The sequence below is a fragment of the Camelus dromedarius genome, chromosome 21, assembly GCF_036321535.1.
Source record: "Camelus dromedarius isolate mCamDro1 chromosome 21, mCamDro1.pat, whole genome shotgun sequence".
Taxonomy (NCBI): Eukaryota; Metazoa; Chordata; class Mammalia; order Artiodactyla; family Camelidae; genus Camelus; species Camelus dromedarius.
Genome location: NC_087456.1, coordinates 38,025,001 through 38,045,908, shown reverse-complemented (window position 1 = coordinate 38,045,908; position 20,908 = coordinate 38,025,001). Strand labels below are relative to the sequence as shown.

Below are 20,908 nucleotides of genomic sequence, written 5' to 3'. Positions count from 1 at the left end.
TTTGGCATCTAAACAATCTTTGGTTATTTAGTAATTATTGGTGAGGATGAAAAAAATCGGCGGTTTTGGTTTCTGGGGAAATGGGTTAACAAGGGAATTGTTTTTCACTTAGGTAAGTTGGAGATGTGAAAAATTTAGTGACTCCATTTTTCTGAATTGAGACTGCCTCAGAATAGGAAAATATGATTATTTAAAGCCCACAAGCAGGCTTAAAGTTTATTCGTCTAAAAATCAGTTCTTTTTTTTTAAAATTGAAAGTACCATCAGTTACAGTGTGTCAATTTCTAGTGTACAGCACAATGATATCCCAGTCATGCACATACATATATATGTTCGTTTCGTAGTTTTAAAAATCAGTTCTTATTTGAGCACATCTTGAACTTTAAATTTAAAGTGTAAGACATGTGTAGTGCTGTGGATACCTCGGTCTGCCTTGATGGCACATCATGGTGACAGTGTTGGCCTGGAAGAAGCTGTGCCAGCAGTGGGTGTCCTGAATGTGTGAGGATGAGCTTGGGCAGAGGGATGAGTGCTGTTCCATAGCTTCACCTCCAGGTCACAGAGCAGACAGGGCTTTGCTTTGCCAGTCAGTGTCAGCACTTCAGTGGAGAGCGGGACGTGAGACTGGTCGTGCACCCTCAGCGGGAAGGGAGCCTTAACCCAGCAATGTCAGAAGAGTAGTTTGCAGTAACAGTTTGCTAAGATAATTAAGCAGAGTTTCCTTTGAATACTGTCAAACTTTGGAATAAGCCAGCAAACTCTTACAGGCTGATTAAATTATAATATTTCTAGAACTGTTTAGGATTTGGTTCGATGATGCCTGAATAAAGTGTAAGGGGTGAGTTGATGAGAAACTGAGGAGCTGCTGCTGGGAGGAAGTAAGGGCTGTTCCTAATCCAGGTGGTGACACTTCCCCTGAGTCATTCCTTGTCCTTTGACGGTTCCCTATTTTTTGACCTGTTGAAGTGGAAAATACTTGTAACTGCTAAGATTCCTCGTCCCTTCCTTAAGTAGTAATATTAAGGGTGGGATCCCTCCTCTAAGGGGAAAGGGAAGTATGTTTTTTCAATGTCCTATTGATCAGAGATTTTTTGTAAGATTATAGTCACCCTGAGGTTCCAGTTGGATTTTGGAAGATTTCTTTCTTTTTAAAGGAAATAATCATGTATATGACAATTTTTTTAAGGCCATGAATATTAAAATAGAACCAGAAGAGACAACAGAAGCCAGAACTCATAACCTGAGACGTCGAATGGGGTGTCCGGCTCCAAAGTGTGAAAATGGTAAGAAAGTTCATCTACGAATAGGAAGGCAGTAAAGAGTAAATGAATAAAAACAGTCATGTATCTGGTAATTAAGAAAACATTGGAGCAACTCTTACATACTAGTTACTGGATTGGGCCTTGAGAAATAAAATCTTAATATATTAATATCCTGTTCTCATAAGTAAGTGACTGGTAGGAGAGATAAACAGATGAATATATGCATTTTGGATATACGATTGAATTTCTCAGTTACTATTTAGAAATTTTGTTCCATAGCATTAATTGTAAAGAAGTGATTTGTGAGGTGCCTTTGTACAATCGGATAGGTTTGTTTCAGGCTTGGCGGGCAGACATGCTTTCCACATCTGAGTTTTAGTTGACAAGATACTTGTCTGGACACTGCTTGATGTCAGTCACTGAGAGGTAGGTTTGGCACACTCTTGAGAGAAATTCTGTATAAGCAGGCACATAGTAATGAAGAAGTTACTAAAATTGGCTTTTCTTAGTGATTGGTGAGTTAGTGGAAAGGCAGTACAATATAGTGGAAAGTAGATAGATGGATTTTTAAAAATGCAGATCTGAACCCTGGCTCAACCACTAACTAGTTGTGTGACCTTAGAGGTATTTCTTGACTTCTTTTAATGTCAATTTTCTTGTCTTTGCAGCAGATTTGTTGCAGAGGATTAAAAAATAATTGATGGAAAGCATTTAGCACAGTACCTACCTACCACAGGATAGCTTGTCAGTTGATAGCTAGTGTTGTAGCCCAGATTCTCAGCCTTTGGAACCAGGAAGTTAGAGAGGTTGGTAATCTTAGATCATGGAGGCGCACGGCCCATACTGTGGAGGAGGCGCTGTTGGAGAACTGTCAGTCTCATGGTCAGGGCCAGGAAGGATTTGTTCTCATCAATATAGGTTGTATTCTTTTTTTTTTTTTTTTCCTAAAGATTTATTCACTTTATTTTTTAAATTTTTATTTATGTTTTGAAGAGGGGAGGTAATTAGGCTTATTTATTTATTTACTTACTTTTTTTTTAATGGAAGTACTGGGAATTGAACCCAGGACCTCATGCATGCTAAGCACGTGCTCTGCTACCGAGCTGTACCTTCAACCCTGTCCTTTTTTTTTTTTTTTTTTAAATTGAAGTGTAGTCGATTTACAATGTTGTATTGATTTCTGGTGTACAGCGTAGTGATTCACTTATGTATATTCATTATAGGCCATTACAAGGTATCGAATATAGTTCCCTGTGCTATACAGTAGGACCTTATTGTTTAATAGTTAGGTCTTAAGACCGTATCTTCAGCTCCTATTTTAAAAGCATACAGATCTGAGCAACATCTCCAGAACTGCTCGCATCTTCAGATTTGAATGCTGTGATAGTTTGCACTTTTTCACAAAGTAGTCAGCACTGAGCCCTTGAAGGTAGTAGTGCTGGGTGCTGCTGCTGCTGCAATGAGAAACAGCAGGAAATTGTGTCCAGTGTGTGTTGGGAGGGAGGTGGGGGGGTGAAGCTGAAGAAAGCATAGTAGAGAAGACACTAATCTGGACTGCCTCTTACAGAGAAAGACATGAAAAGCAGCGTCAAGCAAGAACCCATTGAGAAGAAAGAGTATGTTATAGAAAGTGAGAAGGAAAAACCCAAGAGTCGAGCTAAGAAAACCACCAATGCTGTGAGCTGACTTCCTTAAACACTTTTACTGCCCAGTTGATACTTTGTGCCTTACTTAGGGCTGCTGATTGAGAGACCCTGGAAAGACCTTTCAGGGTGGTTTGTTTGTAGTACTGATACATACTGGGAAACACATGATGCATCATGAAGATGGCAGTAACAACTGGGGGCGTTGACAGCCATTTTTCTGGAGGACATTCAGTTCAGCACCAAATACTGGTGAACTTGATCCCGGGTAGAATTGTTCATACAACACTAGCTCACTTCCAAGTGAGCTGAAAGTAGATTGGAAATCAAGTTGATGTTTTCCAACTTTCCAGCCAGGAAGGAAAAGGAAAGGAGTGGGGGATAGGAGGTGAGGATTTAGCAGAGTTGGAGGCCTGGGAGGGACTGTTAATGCAGATGGAAACTTAAAGTGGGGTTCTCTTTCTCAGTCCCCCTTCTGAGCACCTGGCAGTGGTTTGACAACAGTGCTTTTGAACTTGGAATTTAAATGTTCTCTTCCTAAATATCTCTGCCTGCCCCCCCGACCCCCGCAAAAAAAAACACACAGACAAACAAAGCAGCCAGAAAACTAGCAGGGCCCAGGTTTTCATTTGCTGCAAGAAAAAGGCTGAAAAAGTGGGATTCCCTATTCAGTTGCATTCGTCCTTTCTGTCACTGGATAATGGGTTAGTCTGCTCAGGGTGCCAGGATGAGGTGCCACAGACTGAGTGGCTCAAACAACAGAAATTAATTTTTCCACAGTTCTGAAAGATACAAGTTTGAGGTCAAAATGTTGCAATGAGATGCAACAAATAAGATCAAGGTGTTGCTTTTCCCTGAGGCCTCTGTCCTTGGCTTATAGATGGTTGTCATCTTCTGGGGTCTCCATATGGTTTTCCTGTGTGTGTGTATGTCCTGGTCTCCTCTTGTAAGAACACCAGTCATATTGGGCCCACCCATATGACTTCTTTTTACCTTAGCTATCTCTTTCTTAAGACCCTGTCTCCAAATATAGTCACATTCCATGGTACTGGGGGTTAGGACTTCAACATATGAATTTGAGGGAAATATAGTTCAACCCATGACAGATAATGACAGTATTTTTTATCACTGTATTTGGGGATCTTAACTATGACTCTTTATTTAGAATGTAAAGTGGTAGTTTTTATTTTAAATTAGTGGAGTACTGGAGATTGAATCCAAGACCTCTTGCATGCTAAGCATGTGCTGTACCACTGAGCTATTTCCCTCCCCCTAAAGTGGTAATTCAGTGTGGTTAGTTAACTTAAACAGTTTCCTTTCCTTTTTAACATAGCAAAGTTGAATTTCTCCTTTATAAGTTCTGTTTTTTGGGTAGGCAGATAATTTATTGCCTAACATGATATTCTTCTAGAAGAGTATTTTCTAAAAGCCACTAAAGTGGGATATTGAAGTAACACACTTTAATTAAAACACGCAATTGAGAAATCCTCTCTACTCTTGAAGATTACTCTTTAGAGTTGGGAATACATGAGATAGCTCTCTTACGAAATCTCTTAGACAGTGAAGCATTTGTATTTAAAATGTCCCTTATAGAGGATAATGTATTTGCATTTGAAGCAGGTTGGAGACAGTAGATTATGTCTCAGATCCATTTCCTTTTTAGAATTTCACAAAATCAGACCGTAGCTGATGTCCTTTTGGTCTGTGCTGGTTTTCGTGCTCCAGGTGGACCTGTACGTCTGCCTCTTGTGTGGCAGTGGCAGCGATGAGGACCGGCTCCTCTTGTGTGATGGGTGCGATGACAGTTACCACACCTTCTGCCTGGTCCCGCCTCTCCACGATGTTCCCAAGGGAGACTGGAGGTGTCCTAAATGTCTGGCTCAGGTAAGAAGTAATAGCAGAGGTGCATTAGGAAATTTCCTTCAGAGTATTTTTTTCTCTGCCTTTGGGTTATATAGATTTAGTAATTGATGATAATGAGGCTCTTGACAAAGACCGGACTGGGCCTGAATAGGAAGCAGTCTTGGAAGTGAGCTGCACGGCTGTGTGGTGAGCTAAGAGGCAAAAAGCATTTTTAATAACTACAATTTTTAAAATTTCATTTAAAAAAACATTGCATGCTCTTTGCAAAGTAATAACTGAACAATTTGTAGAGATACAATTTCACAATCCATAGATAACTGCCCGTAATATTTTGATATATATTGGTGCAGACAAATGGAAACACAGTGCATTAGTAATTTTAGTAATCTGCTTTTTTCATATATATGTATATGAAATGTAAATAAGTGTGTGTGTATATAGATGTAAATATTTTTTTCTTTCTTTCTTTGTTTTTTGACAGGAGTGCAGTAAGCCACAAGAGGCATTCGGCTTTGAGCAGGCAGCCAGGGACTATACCCTCCGTACATTTGGGGAAATGGCAGATGCGTTCAAATCTGATTACTTCAACATGCCAGTCCATGTATGTACACACATACAGCTTTGATTTAGGATTTTAGTAACTTTGAGGGAAAGGTATATCTGAAGATATTTGAGTTGGTGCCTATCTCCGGTAGTCATTATCATGCACAATGAAACATTTAATTTGTTTCATAGTATTAAAATTCCACAATACTTTAAAATGAATTCCAATTTTTTGTTTACTTCTCTAAAGAAAGGCTTTCTGACACAAATCATACAGCAACAGTAACAGAATACCAGTAAAGGAAATCACCAGCAATCCTTTCAGCTCAACAAATGTAATGAATATGTCACGAAATTTATTGAATGACTCCTACGTGCCAATTAATGTGCTGTGCATTGGGGTCACATTTATGTATTGTTATGTTATCAAAAATTAGCCCTGTAAACTTCAGGATGAGTCCATTTAAAATTTTTTTTTCACTTAGAAGCATAAGCATGCTTTATTCAGTATTTAATAGTCCATCAATTGAGTATACCAAAATTAAATACTTCCTTCCATAGTTCTGGATACTTAAGCTGTGTTTTTTCTCACTACTAACAAAGTGCTACAGGAAATGTTGTCGGCATCTCTTTAATTGTATTATTTTCTTGGGATGACTACTGAGGTCAGATGAGAGTATTCATCCATTTTTTTTCCTCATCTGATAGCTGTATCATTTATGGGAGTCCAGCAGTGTATGAGTGAACCTGCTTTCCCCTAACATCGCTAACATTAACTATTAAGTTATTATTTAGCAGTCTTATAAATTCAAGTTACATTCCATTTGAATTTTCAGTTCTTTTGACCCCTCATGTGTTAACATCTTATTTCCCCATATGTTCACTTAACCAGTCCTGGTGCCTCTTCTGTCTGTGGTTGGTTTTTTTATTTTACTTAAAGGATGAGGACTTGGAGGGACAGGCCTCTGGCCTCACATCAGGTTAATACCAGGTCCCCAGCACTCAGCCTGGTATCTTTACTCTAGAGCTGCACCTGCAGAGTCACTGTACCCCAGCTTTCCATCATGGGTGCCTGCCCCACAGCACCCTCAGCCAGGTCTGGTGCAGAGAGTGAAAGGATGGACTCAGGTGATGTGTTCGAGTGCACCTCAGAGGATAAAGCATCATTCAGGCACAGCTAGCTATTGTTACTATGCAGCAGTCAACAAGTTGTGTATTAGATTTCTCCAAACAGAAAAACATCTGCAGTTTTGTTTTGTTTCTTAATTATTTTTTTTTTAATGGAGGTACTGGGGATTGAACCCAGGGCCTCGTGCATGCTAGGCATGTGCTCTGTACCACTTAAGCTATATCCTCCCCCACTGCAGTTCTTAAATCCCAGCATTTCACTTTCTTTGAGTTTACAGTAGTGGCCAGGTTGTTGACAGAGGAACGTGAATTCTTCGTCAGTTCTTAATCTTTTGTAGAATTCCTTTTAGAAGGTAACGTTCATGTCTGAGCCACTGGGGGCCAATTGTGGGACATCGTGGACACAGTTTTCCTCAGGCTTCTATCCTGTGATTCCTGTCACTTAGCAGCTTGTGTCTGAGAAAATTCATTTTTTTCTCTTCCTCATTGTTTTGTTTCCAGATGGTTCCCACAGAACTGGTTGAGAAAGAATTTTGGCGACTGGTGAGCACCATTGAGGAGGATGTCACAGTGGAATATGGAGCTGATATCGCTTCAAAGGAGTTCGGCAGTGGCTTCCCCGTCCGAGATGGGAAAGTCAAGCTTTCACCTGAGGAAGAGGTAGGCACTTACACTTAGAGGGAGAGAGGCTTTTAAAGCTGATGGTTCAGCCTACTGTTGACCCAGAGGGCATAAATACTGCATTAATAGCAGCCTTACTACAAAAAAATACATGCAGCTTGGGACTTGACTATTAAGTGAAATTCTGTTTGGTTGACTTGAAGTAAATTTATGACTTTCAGCAAATCCTTAATTACGAGATTTTTGATGATTTCAAGAAAAGTAGAAAGAACCCACAGAAGAATTCTAGTCCCAGCTATATGACATGGGAGAATTACTTAACGTCCCTTTGCCTTCAGATTCTGTAATTTTGGTTTCTCCTTCTGAAGAAAGTCTTAGAGATTGGGGCCATACGTATTTATCTTTGAACTTCAGTGTTTATGAGTCTGTTATTTTTCATACTAGCAAACTCCCAGGGAGGTTTCTATTCCTATCCTGGTAGGAAGTGGGATTTTTTGGGGTAAACTTTTTTGAAATCTAGCATACACACAGAGGAGTACATAGTCAGTACACAATCATATGTATGCAGCTTGATGAATTTCCACAAAATGAAAACAACCATGTAACCAGTCCTAGAACAAGAAATAGGATGAGGGTGTGACCAGGACCCCAGAAGGGCCCCCCTTTTGTCCTGTCTCCTTCATTCCTGTCTCAGGGCAGCCGCTGTCCCCCTGTCTCAGGATGACCAGCTGTCCTGACTTGGAACTCCATTGCCCTGTTAGCCTATTTTTTTAATTCTTTTTTTTTAATTGAAATACAATTGATATACAATGTTGTATTAGTATCTGGTGTACAACATAGTGATTCATTATACATATATATCTGTATATTCTTTTTCGTATTATTTTCCATGAAGGCTTATATCTGCTAATCCCAAACTCCTAATTTATTCCTCCCCCACTCCTAACCATGAGTTTGTTTTCTGTGTCTCTGAGTCTGTTTCTGTTTTGTAAGTAGGTTCATTTGTAACATTTTTTAGATTCCATGTATAGGTGATATCATGTGATACTTGTCTTTCTCTGTCTGACTTAGCTTAGTATGACAATCTCTAGGTCCATCCATGTCGCTGTAAATGGCATTATTTCATTCTTCTTTATGGCTGAGTAGTACTCCATCATACATATGTACCACAGCTTCTTTATCCAGTCATCTGTTGATGGACATTTAGGCTGCTTCCATGTCTTGGCTATGTTGTATATAGTGCTGCTGTGAACACTGTGGTTCTTGTGTCTTTCCAAATTGTTTTCTCCAGATATATGCCCAGGAGTGGGATTGCTGGATCATATGGCAACTCTTTTTTAGGTTTTTTTTTTTAAGGAATCTCTAGACTGTTTTCCATAGAGGCTGCACAAATTTATGTTCCCACCCATAGAGTAGGAAGGTTCTCTTTTCTTCACACCTTCTCCAGCATTTATTGTTTATGGACTTTTTAATGATGGCCATTCTGACTGGCGTGAGGTGATAACCTCATCATAGTTTTTGGTTTGCATTTCTCTGATACGTAGCGATATTGCGCATCTTTTCATGTGCTTATTGGCCATTCTTATGTCTTCATTGGAGAAATGGTTATTTAGATCTTCTGCCCATTTTTTGATTGGGTTTTTTTGTTGTTGTTGTTGCTGTTTTTGTTATTTAGCTATATAAGCTGTCTGTATATTTTGGAAATTAAGCCCTTGTCACTCATATTGTTTACAACTATTTTCTCCCAGTCCATAGGCTGTCTTGTTTTGTTTATCATTTCCTTTGCTGTGAAAAGCTTACAAGTTTGATTAGGTTCCATTTGTTTATTTTTGCTTTTATTTCTTTTGTCTTGGGAGACCTAAGAATCATTGCTGTGATTTATGTCAGAGAATGTTTTTCTTGTAAGAGTTTTATATTAAAGTCTTTAAACCATGTTGCGTCTGTGTGTGGTGTGAAGGAGTGTTTCAGCTTCACTGATTTACATGCAGCTGTACAGCTTTCCCAGTACCGCTTGCCAAAGAGACTGTAGGGTTTTGTGGTTTTTTTGGCATTGTATATTCTTGCCTCCTTTGACAAAGATTAATTGACTGTAGGTGTGTAGGTTTATTTCTGGGCTCTCTATTCTGTTCCATTGATCCATATGTCTGTTTTTGTACCAATACCATGCTGTTTTGAGTACTGTAGCTCTGTAGTATTGTCTGAAATCTGGGAGGGTTATGACTCAAGCTTTATTCTTTTTCCTCAGGATTGCTTTGGCAATTCTGGGTCTTTTGTGATTCCATGTAGATTTTAGTATTATTTGTTCCAGGTCTTTGAAAAATGTCATGCGTAATTTGATGAGGATTGCATTAAATCTGTAGATTGCTTTAGGAAGTATGGAAATGGAAGTAAAAGTCCACTTTAACAATATTAAATTCTTTCAGTCCAGGATCATGGGATAGCTTTCCATTTCTCTGATGTTTCCTTTATCACTGTTGTATAGTTCTCAGCATATAAGTCTTTCACCTGTTTGGTCAGGTTTATTCCTAAGTTTTATTTTTTGGGGGTGTGATTTTAGAAGGGATTTTTTTTTAACTGTCCCTTTCTGATATTTCATTGTTCAGTTTGCCTATTTTTGAACTTGAGAAATGGAGTCATGCTGTGTGTACTCTTCTGTAGCACCCCCCCCCAGCCCCCCACCAAAGAGGCAGACAATGCCTGAGTCCATTTATATAAAGCTCAAAGCTGGACAGAAGTAATTTGTGGACATCCAAGAAGTACGTGTAGTGGCTTCTCCTCCCTCCCCATTTTTTTTTTTTTTTTAAATTTTGAAGGAGACTGTTTTCAGTCAGCTTTTTGAAACAATCTGAATTCCAAAATGTTAGCATAATAGAGCTAATAAACGTTTATACTTTATCTCTGTATTTTCAGGAATATCTTGATAGTGGCTGGAATTTGAACAACATGCCAGTGATGGAGCAGTCTGTCCTTGCTCACATTACTGCTGACATATGCGGCATGAAACTCCCTTGGCTGTACGTAGGAATGTGCTTTTCTTCCTTCTGCTGGCACATTGAAGACCACTGGAGCTATTCCATCAACTACCTGCACTGGTGAGAACTTCCACACAACCTGCAAACACTGCAAGCTGGGTCGGAAAACTTACCTTTCCATCTCAGATGTGTCTTAACTCTTAACTGTGTGTGAAGAGTAAGGAGCTATTTTTTTTCTTAGGTTTTTTTTTGTTGTTGTTGTTGTTGTTTTCTCTTTTTACTACTGTTAGAATAAGCCTCCTAACAAGTTAAGACAAAGATTCTTAAAAATCCTTAGGAAACCCATGAAACCCTAAAGTTGCTCACAATTTTTCAAGTGTAACATGCATGCTGCTGGGGAGAAGACAGCTTTTCTCCAGGTGTCGAGTCTTTATTTAATCACAGGAATATTAAGAGCGTTGCTTCCACTGTGGAAACCCCGTTCCTGTTTGATGGCAGTGGCAGCTCCGATAGCCCTTTGGGTGAGGATGGAGCGTGGGCCCTGCAGTTCCTCCTGGTCCTTGGGCCCGCGGCTCCTAACATTGTGACTGATGCTGGCATCACTGTGCGTAGTAGAGTGGGCCTCGCCCGTATGTGTGTGGCGGGGGAGGGAGGGAGACATATTTGGACTTTTTATTTTTTAAACTCTTCAACCAAAGCCATTTCTTCTTTCACGTCTGTTTCCTGCACACACGCGCGCGCACACACCTATCCCCACCCCCACCCCGCTTTTCTAAGTACAGAAGTATTTGAAGATCTGTAACTCGTTTAAGTCCCCACACAAGGATTCTGACGAGGTACCACAGGAAAGAGGGAGTTGGCGTTGTAGTGTCTGTGTAGAGCGTTGGTTCTACTTCCCTAGGCAGTTAGTTGCTCCCAGCTGTGAAGTGAAGGTTGTGTTTACCACACCTCATAGGGATGTGTCACAGATTAATTGGTTAACAGTTTAAAGTACTTTGAAGAATAAGAGCTCTGTACAGATGCTAATGGCCTTACCAGAGTCTGATTTAATCTCGTCTTTGGGAGTGGACCTGGGAAGGGAAGAGGAGAGCTGCCACCCCTTGTCAGTTGCTATAGGAAACCCTTACATTCTCAGAAATTGTAACCATGTGCATTTCCTGAAGGTTCACTATAGTGGGAGGGAGGATAGATGGGGAGTCTCATGTAAACTTTGTACTTGAAGAGGGAAAATGTGTTGCATATGTTCAGGTCACATTTCTGGTGATACTTACTCAGTTTGAATGTTGTCTTACAAAGCAGGGTCTGAAAAACAGGAACTGGTCAGCTATCTTGTTTACTTTACTATTTGCTGATTGATTTTGTGTATGAGTTGAAGAGGCTACTGAAGTTTCATGCTTACGTGCTTTTTGAGGTTGACGTACTTTTACCATCTATCTTAGGGGTGAGCCGAAGACCTGGTATGGAGTCCCAGGGTATGCCGCCGAGCAGCTGGAGACAGTGATGAAGAGGCTGGCCCCGGAGCTCTTCATCTCCCAGCCCGACCTCCTCCACCAGCTCGTCACGATCATGAACCCCAATACCCTGATGACTCATCAAGTGCCAGTATGTTTTGGGTCAATCCTGCCACCCAGGCTTAGCTTAGCTTAGCTCCCCACTTCCCTTCTTCTCTGTTGCTCACTCTTTTATGAAGCTGATGTGTGGTTATGCGTAGAAATGGCTGTTTGGTGCCATTTGGTACAATACTACATTGAGCCGGGGGACCGGATCCTCAGATGCCGTAAAAGCTGATTTGTTGCAGCTAACGACTGGATTCCCGAGCAGCCGTGCTTCGCAATAGTGAGAGCAGTGCTTTCTCTTCTTTCCCCCCCTGGTGTCCGGTTCAGTTATTGTGAGTTTGTCACAGGTTGTGCAGTCATCACTGTTAATAACTATTTCTAAACTATAGTTTTTATTTATAATGTCATTCCTTCCGTGCAACAAAACAAAAACTTTAAAAAATAAGTGTTAGTATAAATTTGTTTACCGTGAAAATGGGTAGGTTCTGTTTTAATTAAACTCTTAAGTGTCAGAATCCTTTGTATTCTGTCCCTACTTTAGAAATAATTTATTGAATCTACTTTATCTTGATTTTTGGATGGTGAGCTGACATGACATGTTTGGTGGATCTTAGTCACATCACCCTTTCCCCCATCTCTAATTAAGCTTATTTTAAGAGGAAGTTTGTGGGGAGGGTATAGCTCAGTGATAGAGTGTGTGCTTAGTATGCACAAGGTCCTGGGTTCAATTCCCAGTACCTCTGCATACATACACAAACATACATACATACATACATACATACATACATACATACATACTCCACCCCCTAAAAAAGAAAATTTATTTCAAGGTCTTGAGCTTGGATTTCAGGGTTCCCAGACTAGAACTTTTTCCTCTGAGGTTTCTCTACAAAGTGACATTTTTGCATACTGACTTCTTTTTGGAGGATAATCTGAAGACATTTTGGGAGGCCAGTTGGAGATGTATGAAGTTGAAGAGTCCATGTTAGCTAAACCAAATGTAGAGGATACATTCACAGTGTTAAAGGAAATTCTTGATCTTGTGACCTGCATTTTATGCTTTTGGGTTCACAGGATAATAAATCAGGGGCAGATGGAGAGGACTTTCTTTGAGGGATCATAAATTTTTCACAGACCAAAGTTTAGAAAATAAGGACCAGTAACCAAAACACCAAGTACCACCACCACCTCCTTGGTGTTCACCGTATTGATGTCCCCTCTCACGCTGAGGAGCCTTTCTGACTTGTTAGGAGTAGCTGGCTTTACATGAGACTCTGCCCTGTTCTTCAGTAATTGAGGAAACCACGTGGGGCTAGATGCTGGACCTGTAGAGGTAGATGGGTGAGCCCATGCATTCAGGGACTCAAGTTTAAGGGGGAAGACAACACTTACACAGATAATGGAAGGGTGGTGTCAACTTAGAGGCTGACCCATTAACTGCAGAGAATCAGAAAGGGCTCATAATGGCATTTGGACCAGGACTTGGAGCTCTGACAGAGCATGTGTGGCCAAGAGCTGGGGAAGGAGCAGGCCATCCTGATAGGAGGGACTATGCTCACGTGGCTAGTGGTCTGCTCACCTGGAAGGGCATGACAGAAACTCACCCTGGAGTTTCACGTCCTTTTGGCCTGGATGGTGCTTGAGAATTTGCATTTCCAGTGAGTTCCAGGTTGTTATTGTTCCTGTTGGTCTGGGAACTGCATTTTGGAGAACCACTGATGGAGAGATACATGTTGAAAAGATGTCTAATATTACTATTATGTAGTAATTAGTTCAGTCTGAGGATTTTGTCCATGGAGCAGCATTGATGTGTTTCGGGTGTGAGGGGAGTGGGTAAAGGGGAGTAAAAAAAAAAAAGTGGGAGGTAAGTTTGAGGTCCAAATCAAGAAGAGTTATGTATGAAATGAGATCCTTGGAATAGACTGGAATTTCTTTAACTGGTGGTAAGTGATCCTGTTGTGATGTAATAATATTAGTATATTCTTGGTTGTAACTATATTTAGAAATCCTGGGTGTAAGCCAGATTTCTGTAGCATAAGCTGTGTTTTCTGCCGAGATGCTGATTAACCCTGGAAGTAGGGGGCACCACTCCACCTTGTGGCAGAAGGGAGTATCTCTGGGTGGTATTCAGCCATACTTTTTTTTCCTGGCTCACACTGAATTGGCGGAAAGCTCCCTTTTTTCTGGAGAATCATCTGATAGTCTATGTCCAGATTGTCCTTTGTGAGAATCTCACTAAAAATCACCAATTTCTGTCTCAGGTTTACCGAACTAATCAGTGTGCTGGGGAGTTTGTGATTACGTTTCCAAGAGCCTACCACAGTGGTTTCAATCAAGGTTTTAATTTTGCTGAGGCCGTTAACTTCTGCACTGTTGACTGGGTACGTAATTATGACTTAGTGAGCCTTTTCACGTTTATTGTTTTTCTTGCAGAAATGGTATATAATGCTTTATAAACTGTCATGTGTCTAGTTGTTTAAACCAATTGCTGCTCAAATGGCAGGTCTGCCAGTTGTGTGCCTTCTACAACAAGAGAAGGCACTGACCCCCACATCGTGAACCAGGACCCACGGAGAAGAGGCTGTTGATTTATATTTTGTATCTCATTGCAGACTGATAAACAGTTTCAGTCTTAAGACTATATATACTTTATGCAGCACTTGCTTAAATTATCCACAACACAGCAGTTTTCTTTTTGATACAACACAATAATTTTTAATAATATTTGATTTCAGGTAGTTGTAAAGTGGAGTTTTTTAATTAGTATTAATAATATTCATTTACCAAAAAAGAACTATGTAGTTTTAAGTGGGTGTGATGTTAAACCTAATGAATGATAAAATGATAATCTTGTTTCAGTGCTTTTTTTTAAATATAATAATTTAAAGTGTGTGTTTATTTATTTATAAAGTATATAGATATTTCACTGTACCAATACATTATACACATTATAAAGTATTTACAAAAACAGAAATCCAAAAATATGGGATAAAATATTTTAAATACTGTTTTTTAATTATTAGAAATATAAAAATATTTTTGCCCTTACAAAACGAATTATAATATTCAAATGAGAGCAATGTGACCGATTATGCTTAATTATTTTTGAAAAATAACAATTTGTGATAGAGTCATTTGTTGGGCTGGTTCTTTTTTATTTTAACTTTTTTTTATTGAGTTATAGTCATTTTACAATGTTGTGTCAAATTCCAGTGTAGAGCACAATTTTTCAGTTATACATGAACATACATATATTCATTGTCACATTTTTTTTTTCGCTGTGAGCTAAGTGCTGTTCTTAATAGCACTTCCTGTATAGTTATTTTCAGTTGTATAGTTTTTAGAGCATCATTGTTCCCTGAAGTAGGTACAACACCAGTTCAATACAGTTGTTTGAGGAAATAGGTAAATTTGTATTTCTAATTAGATTCCACATTGTTGTAGACATTAATACATTGTTAATGTATTGGGTTGTTAAACCATTTCTTAATTTAGACACCTGATACGCCAGATCTTTGAGATGTAAAGATTTTAAAAGGTCTGAGGTCTTTTAGGGTCTAGTTTTAAGATTGGTCTATGTGCTACTTGGTGAGCTGGTCATAAAGGTCAGAATGTCTGGAAGCAGGAAGGGGAGAGGTGAATGTCATGTGTCCTCCCATCCTCTGGTGCAGCTGCCCTTGGGCCGACAGTGCGTGGAGCACTACCGCCTGCTGCACCGCTACTGTGTGTTCTCCCACGACGAGATGATCTGCAAGATGGCTTCCAAGGCGGACGTGCTGGATGTCGTGGTGGCTTCAACTGTTCAGAAGGACATGGCAATTATGATTGAGGATGAGAAGGCTTTAAGAGAAACTGTCCGTAAATTGGTAAGGTTTTCGGAACCCCAGCTGTGTGTCATTGGGTATTACTTAGCAAAGTTCTTACACACCTTGATACCATTTTAAGGAGGCTTTTCTTCGTCTGATTTCCTTTAAGATCATTCTGATGGATGTATATTGATGTCTCATTGTGCTTTTAATTTCCATTTCTCTATAATGGCTAATGATGTATTGATCTTCTTATCATGTATTTATTTGCTACCTGTGTATGTTTCTCTTTGGTGAAGTGTCTGTTCAGATGTTTTGCCCTACCCTTCTTTTATTGGATTGTTGTGAAATTTCTGTTTATTCTAGACACCGGTCCTTTATCAGATAAGTGTTCTGCAGATATTTTCTTCCATTTGGTGGCTTGTCTTTTCATTCTCTTAGCAATGTCTTTTAAATAGCAGAAGTTTCTCATTTTGATGAAGTTCAGTTTATCAGTTTTTTCTTTCATGAATCTTTTTGGTGTGTCTTTCTTAAGAAATCTTTGCCTAACCAAGATCACAAAGGTTTTCTCTTGTGTAGTCATCTAGAATTTCTAGTTTTAGGTTTTACATTTAAGTCTTTAATGCTTTCAAGTAATTTTTTTTTTTAATGGTAAGGTGTGGGTTGAGATGACTGTTTTTGCATAGGGCTAATTGTTCTAGCACCATTTCTTGAAAAGACTCTCCTTTTTCCATTGAATTGCCCTGGCACCTTTGTTGAAAATTAATCACACATGTGGAGCTGTTTCTGGACTCTGTCCTAGTCTGTTAGTCTGTGCATTTATCCTCTTGCTAATACCATATGATCTTGATTACTGTAACTTTCTAATAAGTCTTGAAGTAATGTGAGTTCTCCAACTTTGTTCCTTTTAAAAATTGTTTTGCCTATTTTAATTCCTTTGCTTTCCCATATACAGTTGAGCTTAATGATTTCTACTAAAAAACCTGTTGGGATTTTGATTGGAACTGCTTTAAACCTATGGATAGTTTAGGGGAGGATTGATATCTTAATGATACTGAGTATTCCAATCCATGGACGTAGTATATCCCCTGATTCATTTAGGTCTTCTTGATTTCTTTCATTCAGTATTTTGTAGATTGCAGCATATAGATTTTATACATATTTATTTTATACATATTTATGATGATGTATTTCGTATATTTTTGGTACTATTATAAATGGTAATTTAAATTTTTTTCAGTTTCCATTTGTTTATTGCTAGTATTTAAAAACACAATTGATTTTCAGTTACTGACTTTGTATCCTGCAACCTTGCTAAACTCAGTAGTTCTAGTAGCTTTTTTTGTAGATTCTTTTGGGACAGTCATATCCACGAATAGAGTCACTTTTTTTTGATGTGCTGCTTTAGAATGTGGGCTCCTGAGCCCACTGTGGCCCAACAACAGTGTACTCACCTCCCCTGACATTTTACAATTGGGGAAACAATGCCCAGAGGATTTGAGTGTCTTACCAAAGTCTTCCATCAATAATAGTAGCTTTGTTTTGGAATTTTGAGAACTCATAGTTTTTTTTTTTCCAGCTGTAGAAATTTACAAATTAAAATTGGATTAAATATATGATTCATTCTCAACTAAAATCCATGGAGTTGATCCATAATTTTATTTTAAACAAAATTTTAGCCATCTCCATCATGAAGTCCTTTTTAATAATCAGTTCCAGATTAAAGCCAAAATTTATTCATTAGCATTCCTTACTTGCCTGTGTGTTTGCTGGTCCATTATAATTAGCAGGAAGTGAAATGGTCAAAATGTTGATATGCAGAATAAAAGAGTAAAACAAAGGAGCTCGATGGTCTATAAACTGACTTAATCAGGTTCTGGCATTCTCAAGATTAGATTTGGATCCAGTTCCAGATGAGGAGAGAAGGTGGTACAAGTTTGATCTTTCTGTAACAAAGGTGTATCCTAGAAGGGCCAGATGTCAGGTGGTACAAACTTCGGTTGGAATCTGCTGGTTCAAGACCTCATTTCTCTTGACACCCTTTCAGTTAAGAAATGCCTTATTAGAATTTCAGTCTCTGTTGCACAGATTGTCTCACCCTTTCAGGTAACAGTATCCCTTTAGGTAACTTTCCATGTACGAGGCTTGCAGACTACTCAGCATCCCTCACCCGCAGCAGTTCTTGCAGGATAGTCTTTTCCACTTGCCCAACCTTCTTTTTATTTATTTTTGTTCTTTTTATTTATTTTTGTTCTTTTTATGACTTCTCCAACAACATTACTCTGAAGCCCCACATAGTATTTCCTCTCAAGTAGAAAGTATATGCGTTTTCCTTGCTTTTTTTCTATACCCAGAATATGGACAGGGCCAATTTTGGAGTTGAATAAACAGCTAATCTCAGTAGTTTTTTATAGGCCTATTAATAACTGTTTTCATACTCAGACCAAAATGGCCAAACATAAACACCTGCCTTGTCCAGAAGGGGTTCTCCCTAGACAAGTGAGTAGATTAACTTGGCTACATTTGCCAGGTCCACACGTTTTTAATCACTCACTCTCTGTTTTGGTAAGGCTTTTTTAAAATTAAACTCAACTATTGTGTCGTCTTGGGGGCTGGTGGATTATGTTATCCTTTGGAGACCTCTGAAGTACACTTTGTTCTAGGGAGTAATTGATTCAGAAAGAATGGATTTTGAGCTGTTGCCAGATGATGAGCGTCAGTGTGTGAAATGCAAAACCACGTGCTTCATGTCTGCCATCTCCTGTTCTTGTAAACCTGGCCTGCTTGTTTGCCTGCATCATGTAAAAGAATTATGTTCCTGTCCTCCTTATAAATATAAATTGCGGTGAGTAGGAAGAATGATTTTTTTCCTATGGTAAACACTAAATCCTTTCACGTAAGCTCAGCAACATTGATAAAACATCTGATTTCCTCAAGGGGAGGGTATAGCTCAGTGGTAGAGCGCATGCTTAGCATGCATGAGGTCTTGGGTTCAATCCCTGGTACCTCCCCGGTACCTCTGTTAAAAATAAATAAATAAACCTAATTGATTCCCTCCTCCCCAGAACAAAACATCTTAATTTCCTCCAAACCCACATACCTCAAAGCTAAGTTTGCTGTTCTGTTTCCAGGTACAGATACACGCTGGATGACCTTTACCCTATGATGAATGCATTGAAGCTTCGAGCAGAATCTTACAATGAATGGGCCTTGAATGTGAATGAAGCTTTGGAGGCAAAGATCAATAAGAAGAAAAGTATGTGGTATATAGAAAGTGTGACTTGGTGATTGGCACTTTGGGACTAATTGTAATGCAGCCAACTTAAAGTTATCAGCAAGTGTATTACTTGAAACAACCTGACTTTGTCCTAGGTGTTAGCGCATCTGTCCAGCCAGGCTTAGAACGTTAGCAGAGGCTGTAAAGCCAAGAGTGGGTGAGGAAGACGCCCTCACATCAACGTGAAGTCTTGATGTTTGAGTGCTGCCAGAGATCACGCTGTGACAAGACAGAGGCAGCTTTACACCTCTGTCTCAGAAACGAAAGTATTTCACATTTTGTATGGAACTTTAGAAGAGTTTTTGTTTTGGTTTTGGTCTTTTGTTTGTGTGGGTTTTTTGAATTATATCTCATGACAAAGGCAGCATGTCATTTAATTAAGAGTATGAAATGCTGCTTTTTTACTTTTTAGTTCTAACCATAGTTAGAAAGTCACTTCTTCCCTTCCCACCTCTTTCAGAATGCTTTCATTTGCTTTCCTTTCTATAGCTCAATAGGTGACTCCCCTCTCTTGTTTAGGGGAGGGTGCAGTGTCACCGTCCCCAAGCCCACTAGCTCCCTGCCAACTGTAGAGCACAGTACAGGAGGAAGAAGTGGTTCCAGCCACAGCAAGATCTGCATTTGGTCTGTTTTGACAAGTTGAGTATTCTTTGTCTCTTAAACAGTCCCATGTCTAAGGGCAACTCTAGGCACTTTTTAAATCACTCCACTCTCAGGCTCCCTCCCCCCCCCCCCCAATCAAAGGAACAAATCTATTAAAGAGGTGAAACATTGCAAATATCTACAGATAAGAACTGATAAAAGTGAACTGCCCCTCTGTATCTAATACACAGATTTAATATATAATGATCACAGAAAGATGACTTTTTCTGTTTCCTAGGCCTTGTCAGCTTTAAGGCTTTGATTGAAGAATCTGAGATGAAGAAATTCCCGGACAATGATCTTTTGCGTCACCTCCGATTAGTCACGCAAGACGCAGAGAAGTGTGCCTCCGTCGCACAGCAGCTGCTTAATGGCAAAAGGCAGACGAGGTGGGCATTCGCATACTTGGGGTTTGGACTCTTTGGAGGCCTGTTGCAGCTGGTTTTTCCATGACGATGGAGCCTGGGAATGGTGGGTGTGTGTGTGCTTACGTGGCCTCTTTGGGTCTTTGTCTCTGTAGATACCGATCTGGTGGAGGCAAGTCCCACAATCAGTTGACAGTGAATGAGCTCCGACAGTTCGTGTCACAGCTGTACGCCCTCCCGTGTGTTCTCAGTCAGACGCCACTGCTGAAGGTGACTGGGGTGCTCTGGTCATCCTGTATTTTGTGAATAAAGTCAGTTGACATGATGAAATCGTCGTCTTGGGTGGTTAATTTGTACATTTATTTGCAAATGTTTTACTAACACGTTGAGTGATCTGTGTGTATAAAGAGATTATAACAAGCCTGCAAAGGAGAGAAAAGGTTGGACACTTTTACCATGTAAGTGACCACCACCAGCTACTTCTCAGTTAATACAAGGTCTCAGTTAAATGTCACTTGTTTTAGTGTCATTTGGCTTATGTATTACATACCTCGTTTACCTACATTGTTGATAAAATCAAGTGAGATGGAAGAGGGTCACATTGAATATGCACTGAAGATTCTAAGTATGCAAGAAGCCAATTACTGAAATTACTGTTTTGATGCAGCAAGCTGTGTTTTTTTTAGGATCTCCTGAATCGTGTAGAAGATTTCCAGCAGCATAGCCAGAAACTGCTCTCTGAGGAGATGCCCAGTGCTGCTGAGTTGCAGGACTTGCTGGACGTCAGCTTTGAGTTTGATGTTGAGCTCCCACAGCTGGCGGAGATGCGTGTCCGGCTGGAGCAGGCCCATTGGCTAGAGGAGGTGCAGCGAGCTTGCCTCGACCCCAGCTCCCTCACCTTGGATGATATGAGACGTCTCATAGACCTGGGGGTGGGTCTGGCCCCATACTCAGCCGTGGAGAAGGCTATGGCACGGCTTCAGGAACTGCTTACGGTGTCAGAGCACTGGGATGATAAGGCCAGGAGTCTCCTGAAGGCCAGGTAAACAAGCACAGCTGTGCCTCTCCCCTGGGGGATGACTGGGCACAGAGCGTGGGGATTGGCCTCTGACACATGTGGAAGCTGAGTTGTGCATGTCAAAATAGCTGAGATATTTGTAGCTGTTTTGGAACTTGGGCAAAAGAATACTAATTTTTTTCTTGCTTTACTGACAATGAAGTGAACGGTTG

At 39.9% G+C, this 20,908-nt stretch overlaps 1 protein-coding gene across 2 annotated transcripts in view; it reads left to right on the top strand.

Moving 5' to 3' along the window:
• KDM5B (lysine demethylase 5B) overlaps window positions 1–20,908 on the top strand; it is a 68,800-nt gene that overhangs the window by 30,561 nt on the left and 17,331 nt on the right. For both annotated transcript variants that reach the window (XM_031438286.2, XM_064477345.1), the window contains exons 6-19: window positions 1,187–1,283; window positions 2,830–2,939; window positions 4,631–4,789; window positions 5,250–5,369; window positions 6,941–7,099; window positions 9,971–10,152; window positions 11,472–11,634; window positions 13,850–13,969; window positions 15,260–15,454; window positions 18,058–18,239; window positions 18,526–18,650; window positions 19,552–19,702; window positions 19,834–19,948; window positions 20,365–20,720. In XM_031438286.2, the coding sequence (XP_031294146.2) occupies window positions 1,187–1,283; window positions 2,830–2,939; window positions 4,631–4,789; window positions 5,250–5,369; window positions 6,941–7,099; window positions 9,971–10,152; window positions 11,472–11,634; window positions 13,850–13,969; window positions 15,260–15,454; window positions 18,058–18,239; window positions 18,526–18,650; window positions 19,552–19,702; window positions 19,834–19,948; window positions 20,365–20,720 (2,234 nt within the window). The remainder of the gene's footprint in view (window positions 1–1,186; window positions 1,284–2,829; window positions 2,940–4,630; window positions 4,790–5,249; window positions 5,370–6,940; window positions 7,100–9,970; window positions 10,153–11,471; window positions 11,635–13,849; window positions 13,970–15,259; window positions 15,455–18,057; window positions 18,240–18,525; window positions 18,651–19,551; window positions 19,703–19,833; window positions 19,949–20,364; window positions 20,721–20,908) is intronic.